Source organism: Hemitrygon akajei, chromosome 1, assembly GCF_048418815.1.
Source record: "Hemitrygon akajei chromosome 1, sHemAka1.3, whole genome shotgun sequence".
Lineage (NCBI taxonomy): Eukaryota > Metazoa > Chordata > Chondrichthyes > Myliobatiformes > Dasyatidae > Hemitrygon > Hemitrygon akajei.
Window position 1 is genome coordinate 112,900,975 of NC_133124.1, and position 26,050 is coordinate 112,927,024.

Genomic DNA, 26,050 nt, shown 5'->3' on the forward strand with positions numbered 1-26,050 from the left:
GACTGGAGCTGGTTAGAGAGAGAAAGTTGACTTTGACCACTAGTGTTAACCATATTAGAGTTAGGCTGCCATCTGTACTCGCATTACATCAGAGAGAGACTGTAGAAGAGAGTGAGAGAGAGAAAGAGAAAGTCTTTGGAGTTAGAATAAAAGTAAGAATGAGAGAGATAGAGAGAGAGACGGTTCACTTTTGAAATTCACCAGGGCTCTAGCTCCTACGCTTCTCCAGAAGTCACTGGGACCCTGTTTCCCAAGACCCTCACACTTTAAAATTTACTGGGTTCAGTGGAACATTATAAAATGGTGTAGCATCTAAAATAAGTGAATTTAACTGGTATGTGGGTATTAATGGAAATAATATTCAATAGACTGGAGAATTTGCTAGTGTGGCACTGACTTTAAAATATTGTGGTCTTTAAGATGGTGAAACTATCTATCAGGAGATGAATTCAGATACTATCTCCTGGTGTTAGGTGATGGCTGCCACAGAAAAATTATTCTTCCTCTGGTTTTTGGAACAGTTAAAGAGATTTTGATCAAATGTAAAACACACTGGTACTTTCTCAGTCTGTGGCTTCTACAGGGCTCATTGAAATAGGCTTACAAGGAACATACAATAAATAATTGCCAGAGGCATTGGAAATAGTAAAAAAAAGTGTGTTCTAAGGTTATGGTTTGAATGCACCATGTCCATAAGGCTATAATTATTTTTCTCTCTTGTAGGCTTAACGACTTTATACTTCATCCAATAGGGATTATGTGTTGGGGAACCAATGAGGGTAGAGTTTATCTTGGACCTCATGCAATGAGAAATTGATGTTCTTGTAAAGGCACTGAAGGAAAAAGTTACCATATTGCAATGGAATTTTGCATCCCTTTTGGAAGTGGCAAAACTTTGTCCTAAAGCTAAACAGATCATGAAGTTATGAAGGGAGAGTTGGCTTTGATTGATTGGAAAGTATAGTGGACAGCCCATGACCAGAATTTGCAGAAATACAATCTTTTAGGGCATAGAAACCCCAGCAGGAGAACTGGTCCATTCATGACTGCCAGGAGAATTAAAGGTGGTATTAAGTCCAAGATGAGGACTGTAAAGTTGCCAGAATTACAGGAGGCCTGAGGATTAGGAGGATTTTAGGCTCGGTGAATGAGCGTCAACAACTGTTAAAGAAACGTTGGCTAGAATATGAGTTAACTGGCAAGAAATCTAAAAGTGGGCTGTTAAAAGGTGTGTAAAAGGAAAAAGATGAGTGAAAGTTAACATGGGCTCCTCGCAGAAAGTAGGGGAATAAGATTGTGGCAGTAGAATTAAACAACTTAAGAAACCCCTCAGCGAACCCAGAGAACAAAGAGCTTAGTGACAATGAGGAACTGTAAATATTTGAAGGAACTGAAAGCTCTTGATTAGTCATGGGGTTAAAGGTATCTGGGAAAAGGCAGGAGAATGGGTTGAGCGAGATGATAGATCAACCATGATGGAATGGAAAAGAAGACTTGTTTGGCTGAATGGCCTATTTCTGCTCCTATGTCTTATGGTCTTAAGGAAATAAGTGGAAAAAATGGAGAGTTTGTTGAGACTGTGATCCAACAAATGCCAAGGACTTGAAGACTTGCATCCCAAAGCTTTGAAAGAGTGATTAGATATAGTGAACGACTTGGGTATTGCCTTCTTGAGGTTTTAAGAATAACAGTTGAAAAATGAGATAAAAATTGGCAAGTACTGAGCAACAGACACAAAGTTCCAGAGAAGCTCTGCAGGTTTAGTAGCATCTATGGGGGGAGATGAACAGTGGACATTTTGGGCTGAGACCCTTCGTCAGGACTGGAAAGGGACAGAAGCCAGAATGAAAGGGAGGGGGAAAGGCAGGAGTGCAAGTAGGCTGAAATCCAGGTAGGTGGGGAAGGGAGATGGAAGGAAATGAATTGGGAAGTACTGATGTTGTAGACTAATGCCAATAATAGGAAAAATGCTGGAGTTAATGAAATATGTAATATCAGAACATCTTGAAAAGAATAATGGGATTGAGCAGAGTTCATGTGGAGTTAAGAAAGGAAAGTCGTGTTTGATCATGTTTGGAGTTTTAGAGGATGTGAATCTTTGAACAGATAAAGGGGATGTGATGCAGTTGGACTTCCAGAAGATTTTCCTCAAGGCCCTGTACAGAAGGATGGTCAACAAGTTTAGAACAGATTAGGGTGGGGATAAATTACAAACATGGGTTGAGTATTGGTGATAGGGCATAAAACATGGGAAAAGTAATTCTTTTTCTTGGGTTGACAGGTTGTGACCAGTAGGTTATCAGGTAGTTCGGTGACTGGGTGCTAGTAGATAAAGGTGAAACTACCCATGCCAATACACAAACAGAAAAGCAGAATAGTTTTGAATAGTGATAGATTGGCTAATGCTGATATTCCAGGGGACCTGGGTGATTTTATATACAAGTCACTGAACGTCAAAGTGAAGATGCATACAAGGATTAGGAAGGTTAAAGGTATATTGGCTTCTATTATGAGAGGTCTTACAGGGCCTTGTTGGGGTTGCACCCGGAGTACATGGGCAATTTTGCTCTCCTTATCTACAGAAGGATATAGGTGCAGTAGAGGGGAGTGCAGTAATGATTCGCTAGGCTACTTCCTGGATAGGCAGTTCACCATGTGAAGGAACAGATTGGTTAGAATATGCCAGTGTTGAGTTTAGAAGGATGGGGGGATCTAATTGAATTTTGCCTCATTCTCCAGTATTTGATATGGTGGCCTCAGGGAGCTGAAGAGTCTAAACCCAAGGGGTATGGGATGTTTAAGATTGAGTTGAGGAGAAATTCCTTCCTGCAGAGATTGAAAACCTTTGGAATTCTCCATCCCAATGATCCACGGAAGCTTAAATGCAGAACTCAATAAAAACAGCAATGGAGAGATTTCCAGATATTAAGAGGATCGAGGGATGGGAGTTAGTATAGGTCAACCTGTAGAACTAACTTGAAGGGCTGAATGGCCTGCCCTTATTTCCAAGAAAGTGATCTTGGGCATTTCCACCTATGTAGATCTAATGGGAGAAATTATATTTGAATGTTAGCTCTCTGATATATGGCGCAGTTGTAACCATGGATTATAGTTCTGCATAGTCAGCAGAAATGGATGAAATATATCATAGTACAAACAACGTCAGATCAAACTGAATGATGACTTCCCTGGGCGATCATTGCTGAAGCAGAAACTGTATTAAACCTGTGTTCTAACAGATTGTGCTATGTCTCCAAACTAATCTCAGCCTTCTGCTGTAGCCATTGCATTATTCTTAAAACTGTCAAAGCTTTTTTAGACTCTGCCTAAACCCTTTTTATTGTTGATACCGTTTCAGGGAGATGCCCAATCACAGGGAATGGTCCGTGTCATTGCCCAGCAAGTGTGTGAGCAGCTTATCCAGAGTGAGTAGTGCTGTGCAGGACCTGTGGGGGATTTGATGGAAGTGGCTAGGGGCTGGCAGAGTGGATAGAGCTGCTGTCACACTGTGTCAGACGATCCAGGTTCAATCCTGAACTTTTGTGTCATCCGTGTGGAGTTTGTGCCTTCTCTCTGTGGGTTCCCTCCAACCCCCCCCCCCCCCACATCCCAAAGATGAACAAATTGTATTTATTGATCACTGTAAATTGCCCAATGTGTGGGTAAGTGATAGAATCTGTGGGAAAGTTGTTGAGAAGGTATGGAGAATAAAAAAAAGGGATTGATGTAGCATTAGTGTAAGTGAGTAGCTGATGGTCGATGTGGGCTTAAGGGCCTGTTTCCGTGTTGTGCCTTACTATGGCACTGCAGGCCTTTGTGATTGTCACACTTCAGCATTTTCTTTATTTTTTTCAAATTGTTTGAAAAGACATTTGAGGTGGACAAGATAAGTCAATACCTCAGCTGGCTATCCCACAGCGCTACGATGCATCTTAATGTCAGAACTTGCAGCTTTCCACCTCAGAATAAGGTGGCCCCGGCTTGAAGTTCCATTTTTGAAACTGGGACACAAAGTCAGCACACACATTCCGGTAAAGGGCTTTCAGGTCCACCAGGGATATAAAAGATCCTGTGGTGTTTATTATCTGGAAAAGACTGGGGTTCTCTCTAATGCCCAAAGTCAATATTCATCCCTCATCTAACGAGACCAGAACAGATCATCTGGTCAGTGCCTCACTGATGTTTGTAAGAGCCAGCTGTTCTTAAACTGACTGCCGCATTTCCTGCATTAGAAACAAATCGCCAACTCTTGTAATGAGTCGAGCAATCAAAGCAGTGTGTCCATGTCTAGTGGGATAGAATTGAAAAGGTTTACACTTGTGCAGCTGTTGTTAGGAGGAAGTGTAATAAACACTTGAAGGGAAATGAGATCAAAGGTGCTGCTCATAGGAAACTCGTGTGAGGTAGAAGGACTACACATGCTTTGTGAAATTCTGTACGGTCCTGTCTACAGATGGTTCAGAGATTAGAAATCATCTATTTCAATAGTGCTGGAATCATTTCTGCAAAGTTGTTGCTTTGTTCTTGGGGCCATGGTAAAATCTGAGCAGGTACCCATGGAATGGGTGTTAATGTCCGGGTACTCTCTCTCCTTAGGTCACTTATCACGATACAACTCCATTCTCAACCACGTCCCCAGCAACTCTGTCCAAGTGCGGGCAGCGCCGGGGCCCCCAGGAGAGCCAGGCCGCGAGGGGCCAGCAGGCCCACCAGGAGAACCAGGTCCTCAAGGTCGACCGGGATTCCCCGGTACATCAGGAATACCAGGCCGACCAGGGGAAAGAGGTAACAATATAAATGATTGGAGGCCCTTCAGCCCACCGTGCTGGTGCTAGGCCTTTGAGAAAGCTCCCCAGCTTTTCCCTTAAGGCTTAGTGACAGCTTCTATCCCACTGCTAACACACTCTTGAATGACCTCTTATATGGTAATACTGAGCTTTTGACTTCACAGTCTACCTTGTTGTGGTCCTCGCACTTTACTGTCTACCTACACTGCACTTTCTCTACCTTGTATTCATGTTTTGAAATTATCTTTATGGATTGCATTGAAAATTAAGTTTTTCCACTGTATCTTGTAACTATGACAATAGTAAATTAATACTAATATGTTCCCTTTTCAAGTGGTAACCCAGTTTCCTTCAGGAAGTACTCATAGAACTTACAAACTGTTTGTACTTCTGCCACCCATTCAGGCTGTGCGTTCTAAGTCATAAATCCATGCTTCAAAATATTTCTCCTCATCTGTTTCTCCCGTGGACTGTTTTAAATTAATGTCTTCTGATCACTAACACTCCTGCCATTGGGAGCATTTTTTAAAAAAACTTACTGAAAACATTTCATAATTTTGAACACATCTGTTAAATCTGCCCTTACCTGCTCTCCTGTCAGGAGAATTTCTCTGCCGAGAAAGAAGCAGGTTGCAGCTAACAGGAGGAAAAACAGACAGTGAAGACAGTTTTGGAAACAAGAAATAAAATACTTGTCATTAAAATTCATCAATGCACCAACCCATGTAATATTCTCACTACTGAGGAGCACAAAGGCAAACTGTAATATGAGGAACATTCAAATGGTTCAGTAGGGGCAGGGTCTACTTAACTCATTAAGTTGTGATCCATTATTCAACGAGATCAAGGCTCACGTGTACCTCAACTTTATCTCTTTGGTTCCACAACCTTTAATACACTCTGCCTGACAAAGATTCATCACACTCAGAGTGAAATATTCCCCATGAACTCCAGCCTGAAAAGTCAAGAATTCCAGTTTTGCCCCACCCTCCTGTGTGAGGAAAAGCTTCCCAATGTCAGCTCCAAACAACCTGCTCTGATCTTCTGGCCCTTGATCTGGACTCTCTGCACTAGGGAAAACATCTGTGGATCATCTTAAACATCTCTCTTAGATCACTTGCATAACCTGTCTACATTTTAACCCTTTCCTGGTGAATCTGTTCTGCACCTCAAAGGACCACATATTCTCCCTATTCTCATATGAATCTATCTTGCTGAAGCAGGACGTTGTCCAATACAGACTACACTTGATGAGAGGGGGTAGGAGTGCCTTAGAATCATGCCAAAGTATAGATGCACACCTACGACAGAGCAACTGGATAAGGAGCATCGTCCCCCACAGGATAATAAAGGTGCAAGTTGCAATCATTCAAATCCTAAAAGCCTGAAAGAATTCCAATATCACTCGGCATGCCATGCAGCATCTATGGAGGAGAAACGGAGTTAATATTTCAGGCCACACAAGCATTCAGAAGAATGTCACAATATAAATAGCTGTTGGAAATTTCAAGCAGTGGACAACAGCAGGTTTGCAACACCAGTCATATCCCTTTCCTTCCACCAGGATGAGTTACCTGGGTTGATTGGACACTTCACTAGCTAGAAGAGCTGAAGGAAGAAGTTTCCTCACAGGATAAACAAAAATAAAAGCTTAGTTCAGAATTGAAGCAAAACCCCTGTTCTTTACACCTCATGAACATCACTTGGCCATTGAACCTGAAGGTTTATCCAGTTGCCTGATTTGTATCCTGACAGCACCCAGCCACCTCTCTGTGGCCTTAACTAGGAAAACTTCCTTAATCTCAGTATAAATCAATTGTCAGCATCCACTGCTTTTTGTTGGACTCCCACTCCCCTCTGCTTCCCTCCTCCCAGGGACTGATCACGTCCCTTTGTCCTGCATTTGGCCCCAGTGAAATAAATTTCTTTAAATTCACCATGCTGATTTCTTTCAAAGTTTGAGAAACCTCATTTAACTGCTGATACTGGTGTGGTTTGTTAATCTCTCTCCATTTTCTAGCCTTTGGAAACTGGTATCACGAAGATGTCTGGTTGACACAAAGGCTGTCATTTGGTTGACATGATGGTACTGCTCTCAAAGTAAGCACTAGCTCATGTCATACGTTCGGTGGAGTCACTGAAGTCTCATTTTTCCTAGGTCTGACAGGTGAAAAGGGAGATCGGGGATCTCCAGGCGTCGGTAAGCAGGGCCAGAGAGGACCTCCCGGAGCACCAGGTAAAGCTTGTTTCTGTGTCGGTGATTCCAGATCGGGCTGATGCTTCTCAAATTAATTGGCAGACTTTGTGAAAAATCTTCAGGTCCCACTTTAAGGTGTTGAGTGTAAAGACCAGGTTGACATACCGAGGGACAGCTGCACTGTTGGAGAGGTGGTCATTTTGGCATGCTGTGAAGTATGCCTGACCTTTCAGGTGGCTGTAAAAAAAATCCTTTGGCCATAATTTTGAAGAATGGAAAGGGTTAAATATCGGCCAGCAGATCTGATGGTAGAACTCAGCGGGTTAGGTGGCATCTCTGGGAGGAAAGGAACTGCCAATGCTTCAGATCAAACTTGCAGGATGAGATTTAATGGATCATCAGTGTTGCGTTGTGGGATCTTTCCACGCACAATCTGACTACTGCATTACAACGGTCGCTGTACTTTAATAGGGTTTCATTGACCATAGGAAGTTTTGGGAAGATGCATGGTCCAAACAGCAGTGCCGAAATCATTTTGTGTCGTACAAGGAGCAGAAGCTGACCATTTACTGAATGCTACAACCTAGGCTCAAGTCCCGGCTCACTCTTATACCACAGTAAGGGAAGTTTTGACAGTTGCATGAGTGTGCAGGTTCACTGTTTGTGGATGGATATCGTAACAATAGACAATAGGTGCAGAAGTAGACCATTCAACCCTTCGAGCCTGCACTGCCATTCTGAGATCATGGCTGATCATCTACTATCAATACCCGGTTCCTGCCTTGTCCCCATATCCCTTGATTCCCCTATCCATAAGATACCTATCTAGCTCCTTCTTGAAAGCATCCAGAGAATTGGCCTCCACTGCCTTCCGGGGCAGTGCATTTCAGACCCCCACAACTCTCTGGGAGAAGAAGTTTTTCCTTAACTCTGTCCTAAATGACCTACCCCTTATTCTTAAACCATGCCCTCTGGTACTGGACTTTCCCAGCATCTGGAACATATTTCCTGCCTCTATCTTGTCCAATCCCTTAATAATCTTATATGTTGCAATCAGATCCCCTCTCAATCTCCTTAATTCCAGCGTGTACAAGCCCAGACTCTCTAACCTCTCTGCGTAAGACAGTCCAGACATCCCAGGAATTAACCTTGTGAATCTACGCTGCACTTCCTCTACAGCCAGGATGTCCTTCCTTAACCCTGGAGACCAAAACTGTACACAATACTCCAGGTGTGGTCTCACCAGGGCCCTGTACAAATGCAAAAGGATTTCCTTGCTCTTGTACTCAATTCCCTTTGTAATAAAGGCCAACATTCCATTAGCCTTCTTCACTGCCTGCTGCACTTGCTCATTCACCTTCAGTGACTGATGAACAAGGACTCCTAGATCTCTTTGTATTTCTCCCTTACCTAACTCTACACCATTCAGATAATTTGCCTTCCTGTTCATACTCCCAAAGTAGATAACCTCACACTTATTCACATTAAACGTCATCTGCCAAGTATCTGCCCACTCACTCAGCCTATCCAAGTCACCCTGAATTCTCCTAACATCCTCATCACATGTCACACTGCCACCCAGCTTAGTATCATCAGCAAATTTGCTGATGTTATTCTCAATGCCTTCATCTAAATCGTTGATGTAAATCGTAAACAGCTGTGGTCCCAATACCGAGCCCTGTGGCACCCCACTAGTCACCACCTGCCATTCCGAGAAACACCCATTCACTGCTACCCTTTGCTTTCTATCTGCCAACCAGTTTTCTATCTATGTCAATATCTTCCCCCCAATGCCACGAGCTCTGATTTTACCCACCAATCTCCTATGTGGGACCTTATCCAATGCCTTCTGAAAATCGAGGTACACTACATCCACTGGATCTCCCTTGTCTAACTTCCTGGTTACATCCTCGAAAAACTCCAATAGATTAGTCAAGCATGATTTGCCCTTGGTAAATCCATGCTGGCTTGGCCCAATCCTATCACTACTATCTAGATATGCCACTATTTCATCTTTAATAATGGACTCTAGCATCTTCCTCACTACTGATGTTAGGCTTCAGTTACAAATAGGAACTCCATCGCTCTTCATGACGACTGTTTGAAATGAAACACACTCGTGGTAGCCTTGCTGTTATATCCACCGAGCTCATGCCTGACTCATAGAATAGTACAGCACAGGACTGGGCTCTGCAGCCCATAATGTCTGCACCCACTATAATGCTAAATTGAAGTAAATCCCTCCTGCCTGTACATGATTCATATCTCTCCATTCTCCACATATTTATGTGTCTAACAACATTTTAATCCTCACTATTATTCCAGGTATTATCAGTCCTCTGGAAGCCCATTCCCAGCACTTGCCAGTCTATGTGAAGACAACATGCCCCATACATCTCCCTTAAATCCTTCACCACTAAGACTGCCCTTTGCCAGCTCTGTAATGCTGTGGGATTCTGCAGCCGCAGCTCACCCAGAGCCATACTAGTAGAACAGTGGCTGAAACAAAGGGGTTAAATTGACAGTGTTAGTAATACAATGGTAGCAGTGAGAAATTAAAATAAAATTCACCCCTGAACTCCTCTGCTACTGAAACTCTCACCCACGTTTGTTATTATTCGGAAGTACTCCCAGTCATCCACCCTGTTTCACTTTCCATAGTAAGGTCTCTCCAGTTTCCAGGCACAGCAATCTACCCCGATGCATTTCAGTCAGGCTAGTTTGACGAAATCTCTGCCCAGTTACCATCCACGTTTAATCTGTAGCATCAGAGATCTGTACTCACTAGGCCACTGTCATACTAAGTTAAGGAATGCCTACCGTTCCCTGCCCAGACTGCATTTCGGGAAATGTGATCACTTGGCTGTCATTCTCCCACCTGCATACAGGGAGAGGCTAAAGATCAAAGCTCCAAAGATGAGGACAACTAAGAGGTGGTTGCGGGCAGCAGAGGAGTGGCTATGGGATTGCTTCAAGTCAGTGGACTGGGCCATGTTAAAGGTCTCATCAGAGGATCTGAATAAATATACCATGGTTGTCACAGACAACAGCCGTAGAGGTGTGTGTACCCACAAAATGATTCAGTCTTTCCCAGCCAGAAGCCGTGGATGAACCATGAGATCTGCAATCTGCTGAGGGCCAGATCAGTGGTGATCAAGTATGATACAAGTGGTCCAGGAATGACCTCTGGAAAGCCATCCCATGGGCAAAGTGACAATTCCGGACTAGAGTCACTGAGGATGTTCAACATCTGTGGTGGGGCTTGAATGCTATCACCTCTTATGAAGTGAAATCAGGCAACATAAGTGACAACACGGCTTTACTTCCTCAATGCCTTCTATGCTCACTTTTGCCATCAGAATATGGGGAACCTTCATGAACTCCCACAGCCCCTGATAACCCTGTGGTTTCAGTCTCTGAGGCCAACATGAGAGCATCCTTCAGGAGGATGAACCCATAGAAATAATCTGACCCAGACGGGCCACCTGGCCGAGTACTAAAGACGTACTGATCAACTGGCTGGAGTGTTTACCGAAATGTTGAGGTACTCACCTGCTTCAAGCAGTCTTCAATTTATAGCAGTACCTAAGAACGTGGTAATCTGCCTCAATAACTATCGTCTAGTAGAACTTAAATCCACTATGATGAAGTGTTTCCAGAGTTTGGTGCTGAAACACATCAACTCCTGCCTGAGAAGTGACTTGGCTCCACTCCAACTTGCTTACTGACACAGCAGGTCCACGGCAGATGCCATTTCATTGGCTCTTTGCTCAACTCTGGAACATCTGGACAGCAAAGACTCTATTTATTGACTACAGCTTGTCATTCAATACTATCATCCCCTCAAAAATAATCAGTAAGCTTCAAAACCTTGGCCTCAATACCTCCTCATGCAATTTCGTCACTTGCAGACCCCAGTCAGTTTGGATTGGCACATCTCCTCCACAATCTCCATCATCACAGGTGCACCTGTATGCTTAGCCCCCTGCTCTATTCACTTTACACTTATGACTGAGTGGCTAAGCACAGCTTCAATGACATACTGACTTTGGCTGATTGAAAGGTGGTGACAAATGAGCATATAGGAGAGAGATGGAAAATCTGGCTGTGGCACCATTTTAAACTGTTTTCCCAGATTACGGTAGTGCTGCCAGCAGACATCACCATTAACCTCTTTTACTCTTTTTTTCTCAAACGTTCTCTGCAAGCAATAGCCTGTAACTTGCCTTTTGATCTGCCTGCACGAGCTGGCATTTTTGCGGTGTGACCTGAGGTCTTGAAGGTGCAGGATGGTTGTGGCGTGATGTGTATGGGCCAAATCGAGGCGGTGGGGCCTGGGTTGGAGAGCAGGGTATGAGCTGCTGTTTGGCAGAGTTGAGGAGGTGGGGCCCGGGCCTAAAAGCGAGGAACAAGTCGATTTAAATACTGGGCCGAGCTGCAAAGGGCCGAATCGAAGTGGTGGATTCCGGGCCCGAGAGGGTATCGAAGTGGCGGGTCCTGGGTCTGAGGGTGAGGCTGATTTAAATGTTGGGCTAGATTGAAAAGGCCCGGGTGTTGGGACCAGAGGCAAGTGTTCAGCTCACAGCTCCGTGAGGTTTACTCATCTCTGTACTGAACTGAGGCTGTGGCCTGCAACTTACAGGCTCCTGCATCGGTTGTGGCAGCTTGGTGGCTGTGAACTCAAATCCAGTTCCAAATGTAATTTGATTAGTTTTACTGTTTGCACAATTTGTTTCTTTTTGCACACTGGCTGTTTGAATGCTTTTTTAAATGGATTCTATTGGGTTTCTTTGTTTTGTGGCTGTCTGTAAGGAGATGAATCTCAAGGTTGTATATAATATACATAATTCAATAAATGTAATTTGAACTTTGAAGCAACCTCTCACTCGATGTCAGGAGGACCAAGGAGCTGATGATTACCTTCAGCTGGAGGAAACCAGAGGCCCATGAGCTCTCATGAGGGGATCAGAGGTAGAGAGGGTCAGCAACTTTAAATTCCTCGGTGTTCTCATTTCAGAGGATCTGTCCTGGGCTCAGCGCGTAAGTGCAGTTACAAAGAAAGCAAGGAAGTTTGTGAAGATTCAGCACGACATCTAAAACTTTGATAAACCTCATTTGATGTGTGGTGGAAAGTAAATTGACATGGCTGCATCACGTCCTGGTATGGAGACACCAATGCCCTTGAACGGTCAATTCTACAAGAAAATACGGAGTCCGTCACGGGTAAAACCCTCCCCACCTTTGAGCACATCTACATGGAGCACTGTCCTAGGAAAGCAGCATCCATCATCAGGGATCCTCACAACCAGGTCTTGCTCTCTTCTTGCTGTTGCCTGCACTGATTTTGTGCACTTTATGCAGTCTAGTGTAGCTTTCTCTGTTTTTTTTAATTACGTAGTTCAGTCTAGTTTTTTGTACTGTGTCATGTAACACCATGGTCCTGAAAAACATTGTCTCATTTTTACTATGCACTGTATCAGCAGTTATGGTCGAAATGACAATAAAAGTTGACTTGACTTGACTTGAAAGTATAGAAGCCTCAGTACTCACAACATCAGGTTCAGGAACAGTTATTACCCCTCAACCATCAGGATTTGAACCAATGGGATCACTTCACTTACCCCGTCACAGAAATGTTCCCACAACCTATGGGCTCACTTTCAAGGACTCTTCATCTTACTGTCTGGATGTTCATTGCCCATTTATTATTATTTATTTTTCATTTGTATTTGCAGAGTTTGTTATCTTTTGCACATCGATTGCTTGACGGTCCCATTGTGTGCAGTCTTTTGTTGAATTTATTATGGCTGTTGGATTTACTGAGTATGCCCACAAGAAAGTTATAGTGTTGTATATAGTGATGGTCGACGCTCAGCTGGAGGGCTGAAGAAGCACTATAAGGAACAGATGAAGAATGCTTTAAGGAAGTGCAAGATCAGACCTGAGGATCTGGCGGATGTTGCTGCTGACCGTAACACTTGGCGACAGCTGTGTAGGGATGGGGTTTGTATTCTGGAGATGGAAAGAACAACCAGAAGACAGCAGAAGAGAGCCAGGAGAAATGCAGCCATGGTTGCCATCACTACCACCACTACCACATATACATGTCCCACCTGCAATAGAACTTGTGGGTCCAGGATAGGACTGTACAGTCATCAAAGATCTCACCGTTAAAGGAGTGGACGTCGTCATTGGATTCCGATGGATAACCAAAAAGAAGAAGAGATTTTATTTGATAATAACTTTACTTTGAACTTTGAACACAGGCAGCAAGGTCTGATTACCCATTTACCCCGTGCTGGCCAACCTTCACCAGTTCCTCTTAAACAGTGCAGCAGATTTAAATCCTCTTCCTTTTTAAAAATCTACCTTTATAACCTCTTCCAGACTGCTGACTGTTCTATATGTTTTTAGTCATGCCTTTAATTGCTATTCCACTGACAGCCATGCCTTCTATTGTCTTGATTCTGTCTCCGGAATTCCATCCTGAAGGGATGTTTTAAAAGCGTGAGGTGTCACGTCAATCCAGTTAGTTGTTTGGCAGGAAGCTAATTGGTTTCACAGGGACATCACTGCCATTGTCATTTTTACCCTCGCTTAACCTCTCCTGTGTTCCACAGGACATCAGTGAATAGCCAGACCGAATGGGAGTGGGACTGATAAGTAAAGTGGCATGTTTAGAATTTGACCATGACATTAGAACAGATGAGTAAAGGCTTGGTCAGAGGTAAGTATCTTAAAGGAGGAGAAATAGAGAGGTGCAGAAGCTAATGAAGGAATTGTGGAACCAGGCAGCTAAAGGCAGGATCGACAATAGAGAGGTGAAATGTGATGCAACTGTTCACTTGTATCTAAACCTGCTGTGTTCATCTCCGTCTCTATTCCAGGCCCTCAGGGTGAGGGACGGACTGGGCGCCAAGGTCCACCAGGGCTTCCAGGACAACAAGGTAGCTCGGGACGTACAGGACCCAGAGGACCAAGAGGACCATCTGGGCCACCAGGTTACTGTGACGCCTCTACCTGTGCTGGCTACAATATTGGAGGTAGGACATACTACTTACTACCTGTGCTCCTGCACCTTACTGCTGCTCTGGCTATGATGCCTCTGTTTTGCAGAGCAAAAAAATGTCAGGAAACGCTAAGTCTGCCCTTTTGTATTTTGTCTTTTTTGTTGGTGTCACTCATTTTAAGCCTTAAGCTTCAGATACGAATCTGTTGCTGCTTTCCCTGCTGAGGCACAGCTTTGTTTTGGTTATATAAGCTGCAGTGATTAGTACTTGTGGCTATCGCTGTTACAGATGGGGCATAGGTAAAGCAATTAAAGTACGCTGCATTGTAAGTAATGCACCTGCTGAAATGCATGAAGCTTCTCTGCAGCTTTGCAATGTCCAGACGTTCTTTGTTCTAAATTCTTTTCCTCTGCTAAAAAAATAGACAATTTATTAAAAATAGCAGCAAAGAGGTTAAAAGTCAAAGAATCTACAGCTCTATTACTGTAACAATAAACGAAACATGCCACTTCGAAGTGTGACTGAGGGAAAAGCATAGAGTCATTGGGGGTGGTGGTGTGTAGACAGAAGACATATACAACAGAAAACTGTGATGATCAGGTCAATCAAGTATAGCTAAGGGCAGTGTAACTACTGCCATGCACCAGTTTCGGGGAACCTGAAGGAATATGATGAAGTAGTTTAAAGTCAGTATAGTTTCCTCAAGGGAAAATCTTGCCTGACAAATCTGTTAGAAGTCTTTGAGGAAACAACAAGCAGGATAAACAAAGGAGAATCAGTGGATGTTGTGTACTTGGATTTTCAGAAGGCCTTTGACAAAGTGCTGCATGTGAGGCTGCTTAATAAGCTAGAGTCCAAGGTACTACAGGACAAATACTAGCATTGATAGAGCATTGGCTGATTGGCGGGAGGCAAAGACTGGGAATAAAGGGAGCCATTTCTGGTTGGCTGGCGGTGACTAGTGGTGTTCCACTGGGGTCTGTTTTGGGACTGATTCTTTTTATGTTGTCCGTCAATGATTTGGCTGATGGAATCGATGGCTTTGTGGCCAAGTGTGCAGACAATACAAAGATTGGTGGAGGTGCAGGTAGTATTGAGGAGGAAGGGAGGCTGCAGAAAGACATGTATAGATTAGGAGAATGGGCAAGAAGTGGTAGATGGAATTCAGTGTCAGGAAATGTATGGTCCTGCACTTTGGTAGAAGGAATAAAGACTTAGCTTGTTTTTTAAAAAGAGAAAAATCAAAGTTTCGAGGTGCAAAGGGACTTGGGAGTGTAAAGGTTGATTTGCAGGTTGAGTCAGTGGTGAGGAAGACAAATGCAATGTTAGCATTCATTTTGAGAGGACTAGAATATAAAAGCAAGGATGTAATGCTGAGGCTTTATAAGGCACAGGGGAGACCTTGGAGTATTGTGAGCAGTTTTGGGCTCCTTATTTAAGAAAGGATGTGCTGGCATTGGAGAGGATTCAGAGAAGGTTCATGGGAATGAATCTGGGATTGAAAGGCTTATCATATGAGGAGCGATTGGTGGCTCTGGGATTGAGAAGAATGGGGGAGGGGGGAATCTCACTGAAACCTATTGAATGTTGGAAGGCCCAGTGGATGTGGAGAGGATGTTTCCCATGGTGGGGGAGTCTAGGATCAATTTGTGGTATTTGTTACCACCGGCAGCTGTGGAGACCAGGTCATTGGGTGTATTTAAGGCAGAGCTTGATAGGTTCTTGACTGGACACGGCACCAGTGGTTATGGGGAGAAGGCCAGGGAGTGGGGCTGAGGGGGAGAAAAAAGGAACAGCCATAGTTGAATGGTAGATGCGATGGGCCAAATGGCCTAATTCTGCTTCTATGTCTTAAGGTCTTTAGAACAAAGGTAAGGAGGATTTTTTTAGCCAGAAAGTAGTGAATCTGTGGAAAGTTGTGCCACAGACAGCTGCTGAGGCCAAGACTGTGCATATACTTAAAGTGAAAGTTGTTAGTTTTTTGATTGGTCATGGCATCAAAGGTTATGGGGTTGAGTGGGATCCAGGATCAGCCATGATGGAATGGCAGAGCAGAGATGATGGGCTGAATGGCCTAATTCTGTTCCTATGTCTTATGGACCAGAGGATACAGCCTCAGAAAGAGATGTCCATTTTGAATGGAGATGAGGAATTTCTTCAGCTACAGGATGGTGAATCTGTGGAATATGTTGCCAGCGGTGGCTGTGGAGGCCAGGTTATTGGGTGTATTTCAGGCAGAGGTTGATAGGTTCTTGATTAGTTGGGGTGTTAAAGGTTACGGGGAGAAGGTAGTAGAATGGGGTTGAGAGGGAAATGGATCAGCCATAATGAAATGGCTGAGTAGACTTTATGGGCTGAATGGCCTGATTCTATTCCTATGTTTTACAGTCTTGTTTCAGGGCACCTTAAGTAATTAAGGTGGGAAATGGTGTCAGATCTCTCAGTGGGAGAGCATTTTGGAGATAGAGATCATAATTCTATCCCCTTTACAATAGCATTAGAGAGAGATAGGAACAGACAAGTTAGAAAAGTATTTAATTGGAGTAAGGGGAATTATGAGGCTATCAGGTAGGAAATTGGAAGCTTAAATTGGAAACAGATGTTCTCAGGGAAAAGTATAGAAGAAATGTGGCAAATATTCAGGGGATATTTGTGTGGAGTTCTGCATAGGTATGTTCCAATGAGATGGGGAAGTTATGGTACAAGAACCGTGGTGTACAAAGGCTGTAATAAATCTAGTCAAGAAAAGAAAAGCTTACAAAAGGTTCAGAGAGCTAGGTAGTGTTAGAGATCTAGAAGGTTATAAGGCCAACAGGAAGGAGCTTAAGAAGGAAATTAGGAGAGCCAGAAGGGGCCATGAGAAGGCCTTGGCGGACAGGATTAAGGAAACCCCAAGGTATTCTACAAGTACATGAAGAGCAAGAGGATAAGACGTGAGAGAATAGGACCTATTGAGTGTGACAGTGGGAAAGTGTGTATGGAACCAGAGGAAATAGCAGAGGTACTTAGTGAATACTTTAGTATTCACTATGGAAAAGGATCTTCGTGATTGTAGTGATGACTTGCAGTGGACTGAAAAGCTGAAGCATGTAGATATTAAGAAAGAGAATGTGCTGGAGTTTTTGGAAAGCATCAAGTTGGATAAGTCGCCGGGACCGGATGAGATGTACCCCAGGCTACTGTGGGAGGCGAAGGAGATTGTTGAGCCTCTGGCGATCTTTGCATCATCAATGGGGATGGGAGAGGTTCCAGAGGATTGGAGGATTGCGGATGTTGTTCCTTTATTCAAGGAAAGGAGTAGAGATAACCCAGAAAATTATAGACCAGTGAGTCTTACCTCAGTGGTTGGTAAGTTGATGGAGAAGATCCTGAGAGGCAGGATTTATGAACATTTGGAGAGGTATAATATGATTAGGAATAGTCAGCATGGCTTTGTCAAGGGCAGGTCATGCCTTACAAGCCTGATTGAATTTTTTGAGGATATGACTAAACACATTGATGAATGAAGAGCAGTAGGTATAGTGTATATGGATTTCAGCAAGCCATTTGATAAGGTACTCTATGCAAGGCTTATTGAGAAAGTAAGGAGGCATTAGATCCAAGGGGTCATTGCTTTGTGGATCCAGAACTGGCTTTCCCACAGAAGGCAAAGAGTGGTTGTAGATGGGTCAAATTCTGCATGGAAGTTGGTGACCAGTGGAGTGCCTCAGGGATCTGTTCTGGGACCCTTACTCTTCGTGATTTTTATAAATGACCTGGATGAGGAAGTGGAGGGATGGGTTAGTAAGTTTGCTAATGACACAAAGGTTGGTGGTGTTGTGGATAGTGTGGAGGGTTGTCAGAGGTTACAGTGGGATATTGATAGGATGCAAAACTGGGCGGAGAAGTGGCAGATGGAGTTCAACCCAAATGAGTGTGAAGTGGTTCATTTTGGTAGGTCAAACATGATGGCAGAATATAGTAATGGTAAGACTCTTGGCAGTGTGGAGGACCAGAGGCATCTTGGGGTCCTAGTCCATAGGATGCTCAAAGCAGCTGCACAGGTTGACTCAGTGGTTAAGAAGGCATATGATGTATTGGCCTTCATCAATCATGGAATTGAATTTAGGAGCCGAGTGATAATGTTGCAGCTATATAGGACCCTGGTCAGACCCCACTTGGAGTACTGTGCTCAGTTTTGGTTGCCTCAGTACAGGAAGGATGTGAAAGCATAGAAAGGGTGCAGGGGAGATTTACAAGGATGTTGCCTGGATTGGGGAGCATACCTTATGAGAATAGGTTGAGTGAACTTGGCCTTTTCTCCTTGGAGCGACAGAGGATGAGAGGTGACCTAATAGAGGTGTACAAGATGATGAGAGGCATTGATCGTGTGGATAGTCAGAGGCTTTTTCCCAGGGCTGAAATGGTTGTCACAAGAGGACACAGGTTTAAGGTGCTGGGGAGTAGGTACAGAGGAGATGTCTGGGGTAAGTTTTTTTACGCAGAGAGTGGTGAGTGCATGGAATGGGCTGCCGGCAACTGTGGTGGAGGTGGATACAAAAGGGTCTTTTAAGAGACTTTTGGATAGGTACATGGAGCTTAGAAAAATAGAGGGCTATGGGTAAGCCTAGTATTTTCTAAGGTAGGGACATGTTTGGCACAACTTTGTGGATCGAAGGGCCTGTATTGTGCTGTAGGTTTTCTATGTTTCTGTTTCTATAACAATAAATATAAATTACATTCTTCATGGGCAGATTGACTTTAACACAAGATTGAGGCAATGCGAATTGAAAAATAAATTTACATAATAAATCACCCCTTTGGCTGCTCTTTTCAAAACAAGTGTGAAAGTTAATTTAGCATTTGCTTGCTTGTGTTTGTGTTTTTTATACTGACTGTTAAATGGGTTTCTGTTTTTCCTTGTCTTCTCTTCCACACCAACCCCATCTATTCTGGCAATAATTTGAAGCTCAAGAAGTTTACAGTGATTATCAACTAGGAACAAGGTACTAGCTGATCTTCTCAGTGTTCACTGTCATGTTGAACTGGTGTAGAGTCGTGGGGCAAGCGTTCTGTCAATCTTGCCTCATCCAGGTTTAGTAACCACCATCAAACAGATATTACCAGCTTTTACCTTTCCACTTAAACCAGATACAAACACTTTTGTATCAAGGCTACCATGGCTGGAACACGGCCTTTAATCACTTTTTATAAACTAATCAAGCTAACAATGACCTACCAGTTTTTGAAACTAAATTGCTTTCATTGTCCACTATTTTATTCATCTGTTTTAATGATGAAAGGAGATTAAAATGCAGCTTCACTTATTTAAGAGGCACCAAGCTTGCTATCATTAATTGCTCTCTGATTGTCCTTACTGAGAAGGGATATCATGTGCATCTTGTTACTTGGTTGACTTCAATTCCTTTAGATTGCAACTTGCAAATGTATGGAGTCTAAAGATGCATTGCCCTTCCTGAGCACATGCTACTGTGATCTAACCCAGCACAAAGTGCCCAAACCAATTAATGCCATCTTTACTATCATAAAGTTACCAATTCATTCCGAACCATCTAACAAACATGCTTTTCTATCGTACGAGGAAAAACCCAAGAAAAAAAGAACCCATTTGTCCCTGTCTTGTGACTTTCTTCCTATCTCCCTGGTGCTGGACATTGTTGTACTGTGTTTGCGTCCCCACCTCTACTCGTCTGTGTCATCTCCACTACTCATCATTGGTGTGTTTTACATTTACCTGTTAAAATGTACATCAAGCACCAAACAGCTTAATGAATTTACAAATAATGTTCTAATATCTTACTCATATTCAATCTTCTGCCTCTCCATCCCGTGCTAACTATGGCTACTGTTGGTGGTGGTGGTGGGTTAAGGTGAATACAGTGATCCAACCGATCAAGACATCCCTGTAGTACAATTGCCTCCAAACTCCTATCGAACCTATGACCACTATGATGAGCAAGAACTGTACATGTACCAGGGGTCATACCCCTACCCAAACCCACACTCCCAGCCCTCCTACCCAGAGCTTCGCCGTGAGGAACCAGATCATCCTTTCGAGGAGGACGGCGATGAATCGGAAATGGTTGAGATCCGGTCACCAGGCGTTAGACGATCTGCAAGGAGCATTTCTAAATGGAGCAGCACATCTTCAAGCACAACAAAGGGGAGCCAATAGATGAGCGTTGTAAACAGCGCGAAGTCTCACCTGTTTGAACCCTATGAAATGGGCAGTTGGTTCAACTCCTAGATTAAAAACAGGGACTTCAGCAGAGATGATTTTTTAAAAAAAATTATGTAACAATTATCAGGTTATGTTGTTGCCAAATTAAAGCATTTGTGCCATTAAATGAGAAATGAATTTTCAAAAGATTTAAGAGTGTTAAGTATTTTAGCAGTACAAATGTTGACTGATCATTTTAAATCACTAATCTTATTGAAGGTTAGTAGGGAGCTACCATATCAGGTTTCTGTTACATTCCAAGGGCATAAAACTGTTGTAACCTTTCTGTACCATTTCCATTTGTGTTAGATTGACTCATTAATCTTTGAAATTTGTATCACGCTTAGCAAAAACAAACAATTTGGTTGAAATACTGTAAAAAAAGCATATGAATGGTTACACACTGAAACTGTTTCAAAAGTCACTGGACAATTTTTTACGTGTAGATGACTTGTGGCAGAGTTGTCAAACTTGCTGCAGCAACGTAGAGCTGCGCTTTGAGTAGAAACCTTGCAAAGATGAATTTGTGCATTTGCTACCCACGAAGCAGTTTAAATGAAGATTGTATAGTTTTTCCCGACTTGTCCATTCCCCTGTGAGCTCTTGGCAGAATCTAGCAGGTAATTTATTTGGATGAAATGGTCATTGTTCAAGGAGCAAGTAAATAAAAGAAAACAAGTACCAACCTTTAAAGAGTGTCTCCTGTTATTTTGCACAGGGAAAATTAAACTTTCACAGCTGCTCATTTCCTGATATTAATCGACAGTCTTAATTCTTTAGATATTTGATTGGTCTGTCTGCCCTGAAGTTGCTAATGCTGTCTAGATGGCTATCTGTACATCACATGACATCCCATTTCCAATAGGTTTAGTACCCCTTGGGGCCATAAGTTTTTCAGATTTTGGAACATATAAGGAGATAGCTTGGGATCGCTATCATTTCAACTCTGACTTTAAGCAGTCTTTGTCTTACACTTGTTCATCATACATGCATTGATGCAGCCATTCAGCATGTTGGACTTCCATCTGCAACAATCTTGGCAAACACACCAATGAATTTCTCTTGCTTTGTGATCAGCAGGTGTATTATCAGCACAAATCATTACAAATTTAATGTCACTCAGGTCCCTTTTAAATCTTTCCCTTCTCACCCTAAATCTACGCCCCATAGTTTTGGACTCCAGAATCCTGGGGAAAAGAATGTTACTGTCCATCTTGTTATCTAGGCCTCTCATAATTATAAACATTTCTGTAAGTTGTCCCTCATTCTCCTCCCTATAACTCAGGCCCCCCCCAGTTTTGGCAACATTCTTGTCTTTTTTTTCCTGCACTCCTTCCAGTTTACATCTTTCCTATAACAGGTACCCAGAACTGTACAAAGAACATAGAAATCTACAGCATTGCAGGCCCTTCGGCCCACAATGTTGTGCCAACTATATAACCTACTCTAGAAACTGCCTTGAATTTCCTTACTGTATAGCTCTCTATTTTTCTAAACTCCATGTACCCATTTAAGAGTCTCTTAAAAGATTTTATTGTATCTGCCTCTTAAAACTATGCCCCCTCGTGTTAGCCATTTCAGCCCTGGAAAAAAGCCTCTGGCTATCCACATGATCAATGCCTTTCATTATCTTATACACCACCATCAGGTCACCTCTCATCTTCCGTCGCTCCAAGGAGAAAAGGCCAAGTTCACTCAACCTATTCTCATAAGGCATACTCTCTAATCCAGGCAACATCCTTGCAATCTCCCCTGCACTCTCTCTATAGTATCCACAGCCTTCCTGTGGTGAAGTGACCAGAACTGAGCACAGTACTCCAAGTAGAGTCTGACCAAGGTCTTGTATAGCTGTAACATGGCTTCATGGCTCTTGAACTCAATCCCACAGTTGATGAAGGCTATCACACCACATGCCTTCTTAACAACATTGGCAACATGTGCAGCAGCTTTGAGTGTCCAATGGACACAGACTCCAACATCTCATTGATCCTCCACAGTGCCAAGAATCTTACCGTTAATACTATATTCAGTCTTCAAATTTGACCTAACAAAATGAACCACTTCACACTTATCTGGGTTGAACTCCATCTGCCACTTCTCAGCCCAGTTCTGTATCCTATTGATGTCTCACTATTACCTCTGACAACCCTCCAGACTATCCACAACACCCCCTACTTTGTGTTATCAGCAAACTTACTAACCCACCCTTCCATTTCTTCATCCAGGTCATTTATAAAAATCACAAAGAGGAGGGGTCCCAGAACAGATCCCTGAAGATCACCCCGGTCACCGACCTCCATGCAGAATATGAACCATCTACAATTACCCTTTACCTTCTGTAGGCAAGCCAATTCTGGATCCTCTAAGCAAAGTCTCCTTGGATCCCATGCCTCCTTATTTTCTGAATGAGCCTTGGATAGGAAACCTTATCAGATGCCTTACTGAAATCCATATGCACTACATCTACTACTCTTCCTTCATCAATGTGTTTTGTTAAATCCTGAAATAATTCAATCAGGCTCATAAGGTATGACCTGACCTTGATAAAGCCATGTTGACTAACCCTAATCAGATTATGTCTCTCCAAATTCTCACAAATCCTGCCTCTCAGGATCTTCTCCAACAACTTGCCCACCACTGAAGTACGACTCACTGGTCTATGATTACCTGGGTTATCTCTACTCCCTTTCTTGAACAAGGGAACAACATTTGCAACCCTCCAATCATCATCGCCAGGAGCTCAGCAATCTCCTCCTTCACTTCCCACAGTAGCTTGGGGTATATTTTGTCCAGTCCTGGTGACTTATCTTTTCAAAAGCTCCAGCACATTCTCTTTCTTAATGTCAATATACTCAAGCATTTCAATCCATTGTAAGTCATCCCCACAATTGCCAAGATCCTTTTCCCTGGTGAATACGAAAGCAAAGTATTCATTAAATATCTCTGCTACCTCCTCCGACTCCATGCATGTTTCAACTATTGCATCTGATTGGTCCTATTCTCACACGGCTCATCCTCTTGCTCTTCACATACGTGTTGAATGACTTGGGGTTTTCCTTAATCCTGTTCACCAAGGCTCTCTCATGTCCCCTTCTAGCTCTTCTAATTTTATTCTTAAGGTCTTTCCTGGCAACCTTGTAATTTTCTAGAACTCTATCAGTACTGTATCTAGTTTCTTGAACCTTTCATAAGCTTTTCTTTCTTCTTAACTAGAGTTTCCACATCCTTTTTACACCACGGTTCTTTTACCCTATCATCTTTTCTCTGCCTCAATCGAACACACCTCTGCAGAATGCCATGCAATCCCTGAAGCGTTCACTGAGAACATCTGCTCCCAATTTATGCTCCCAAGTTCCTGCCTAATAGCATCGTATTTCCCCCATCTCATTGAATGTTTTCCCAAATTGTCTCCTCCTATCCCCCTCCAGTTAAAGGAGATAGAGTTGTGATCACTACCTCCAAAATGCTCTCCCACTGAGCGTTCTGACACCTGACCAGGTTCATTTCCCAACACCAGATCCTTCCCTTCGAGTTGGCTTATCTACATATTGCATTAGGAAACCTTCCTAATAACACACCTAATAAACTCCATCTAAGCCCCTTGCTCTAAGGAGATTACAGTCAATATTAGGAAAGTTAAAATCTCCCATCACAACCACATTATTATTATTGCATGGTTCCAGAATCTGCCTCCCTATCTGCTCCTCGATGTCCCTGTTACTATTTGGGGGGGGGGGGGGTCTATAAAAATACTCAGTAGAGTTATTGCCCCCTTCCTGTTTCCAACTTCCACCCACACTCACACAGTAAGTAATCCTTCCATGACTTCCTCCTTTTCTGCAGCCGTGACACCATCCCTGATTAGCAATGCCACTCCCCCATCTCTCTTGCCTCCCTTCCTGACCTTTTTGAAACATCTAAAGCCTGGCACCCTCAGCAACCATTCCTGCCCCTGAGACATCCAAATCTCTGTAATGGCCACAGTGTCATAGTTCCACATATTGATTCATGCTCTAAGTTCATCCGCCTTGTTTATGATACTCCTTGCATTAAAATAGACACATCTGAAACCATCAGGCTGAGTACATCTTTGCTCTATCATCTGCCTATCCTTCCTCACAAACTCCCTACAAGCTGTCTCCACTTGTGTGCCAACTGCCCCATCCTCTGCCTCTTCACTTCAGTTCCTGCCCCCTGAAGATCTAGTTTAAACCCTCCCCAATAGCATTAACAAACCTCCCTGCCATAACCTCCAGAAATCTGAATCCCTGCCCCCTACTTCAATCCTTCAGTCATGCATTTATCCAGCACCTCATTCTATCCTATACTCACTGTCGTGAGATTACTACCCTCCCTCCCTTTTCCTACCTATGTCGTTGGTACCAACATGTACCACGGCCTCTGGCTGCTTACCCTTCCACTTCAGGATATTGTGGATGTGTTCAGAAACACCAAGAACCCTGGCGCCTGGGAGGCAAACTACCATCTGTGTTTCTTTTTCACACACAGAATTCCCTATCTGTCCTCTAACTATAGAGTCTCCTATTACTGCTGCCATCCTCTTCCGTTCCTACCCTTCTGGGCCACAGGGCCAGAGTCAGTGCCAGAGGCATGGTCACTGTTGGTTCCCTCCTCCAACACTACTCAAAATGGAGTACTCATTGTTAAGGGGAACAGCCACAGGAGTGTTCTCCCTTCCCTCTCCTGCCATTCACCCATGTATGCCTCTTGTGGCCCCGGAGTGACTATCTGTTTGTAGCTCCTGGCGATCACCTTCCTCAATTTCCCTAACAAGCCAAAGGTCATCGAGCTGCAGATCCAATTCCCTAACTTCGTTTCTAAGGAGCTGCAGCTCGATGCACCTGCCACAGATGTGGCCATTAGAGAGGCTGAAGTATTCCAGATATCCCACATCTGACACCCAGAGGAGAAAACTGGCCTTGCAATCATACCCACTATTCTTACGTTAGAGGGGAAAAAAAAAGATATGGAAGTAACTTACTGCGTTACCTCGCTGAAGCCCTGATGAGCCAAAGTCTTACTACTCTGACTCTTGCCACTCCAACGACTGCTCCGCTAGGTAGTGTCTCTCTTTTATCCCGGAACCTTCTCAGTGGCCTTGCATGATGACAAGCTACTGCGTCTGTACACTTCTCCCAATCGAATCTCCTGCTGAAAGAAACTCCTTGCTTTTTAAATCTTCCCAGTGGCCTTGCGTGATGATGAGCTATTGTGCCTGTGCACTTCTCCCAATCGAATCTCCCACTGAAAGAATCTCTTCGCTTTTTAAATCTTCTCATTGGCCTTGTGCGATCCAACTGTGGCTGCACCAACAACTTATCAAATCAAATTCAAAAATATTGATTTGAATGTGATTCATAGTGTAAGTTCAACCCTGGTTTGGCTTTGCCACATTGAAAATGTTTGTAATTTTGTAAAGACAGAACAAAATTATATACTATAAAGTACTTAGAGAAAAACAAAATGGACAAAATTTAGATTTACCTGTCGTGCCCTGGTTCATATATTTTACTGTTATGATGTATGAATTTCATTTTGTGCTGTTCTGTGAGAGCTGCTTGTTTTCAGCGTAAGTTCGGGTTATTGTTGAAGATAAGAGATGAGGAGAAATGTGTGCCATCCAATGAGGATGGTAGGATTTAAGGGGAGGTTTCTCTGGTGAGGGACACTAAGGTTGGGCTTGGAGATTTTGCTCGAGCTGAGATGAAAGAGAAGATGCTGGGGAGAACAGGTCGTAGCTTACGATCCAGTGGGAGACCTGTTTGTTCGAGATAGATTGCGAGCAACTTTCAGAAGCTGGTGTGTGCTTTCATGT

At 43.3% G+C, this 26,050-nt stretch overlaps 1 protein-coding gene across 4 annotated transcripts in view; it reads left to right on the top strand.

Annotated features, from left to right (window-relative positions):
• The window catches only part of col14a1a (collagen, type XIV, alpha 1a), a 219,484-nt gene extending 198,577 nt beyond the window's left edge, over positions 1-20,907 (top strand). For 3 of the 4 annotated variants that reach the window (XM_073050216.1, XM_073050223.1, XM_073050227.1), the window contains exons 44-48: positions 3,359-3,425; positions 4,597-4,785; positions 6,946-7,023; positions 13,872-14,027; positions 19,865-20,907. In XM_073050216.1, the coding sequence (XP_072906317.1) occupies positions 3,359-3,425; positions 4,597-4,785; positions 6,946-7,023; positions 13,872-14,027; positions 19,865-20,169 (795 nt within the window). In that variant the 3' untranslated portion in view covers positions 20,170-20,907. Of the gene's footprint in view, positions 1-3,358; positions 3,426-4,596; positions 4,786-6,945; positions 7,024-13,871; positions 14,028-18,942; positions 19,598-19,864 lie in introns of those variants that run through there. The other variant, XM_073050234.1, reaches the window with a different exon arrangement.
• Positions 20,908-26,050: the final 5,143 nt, after the last annotated feature.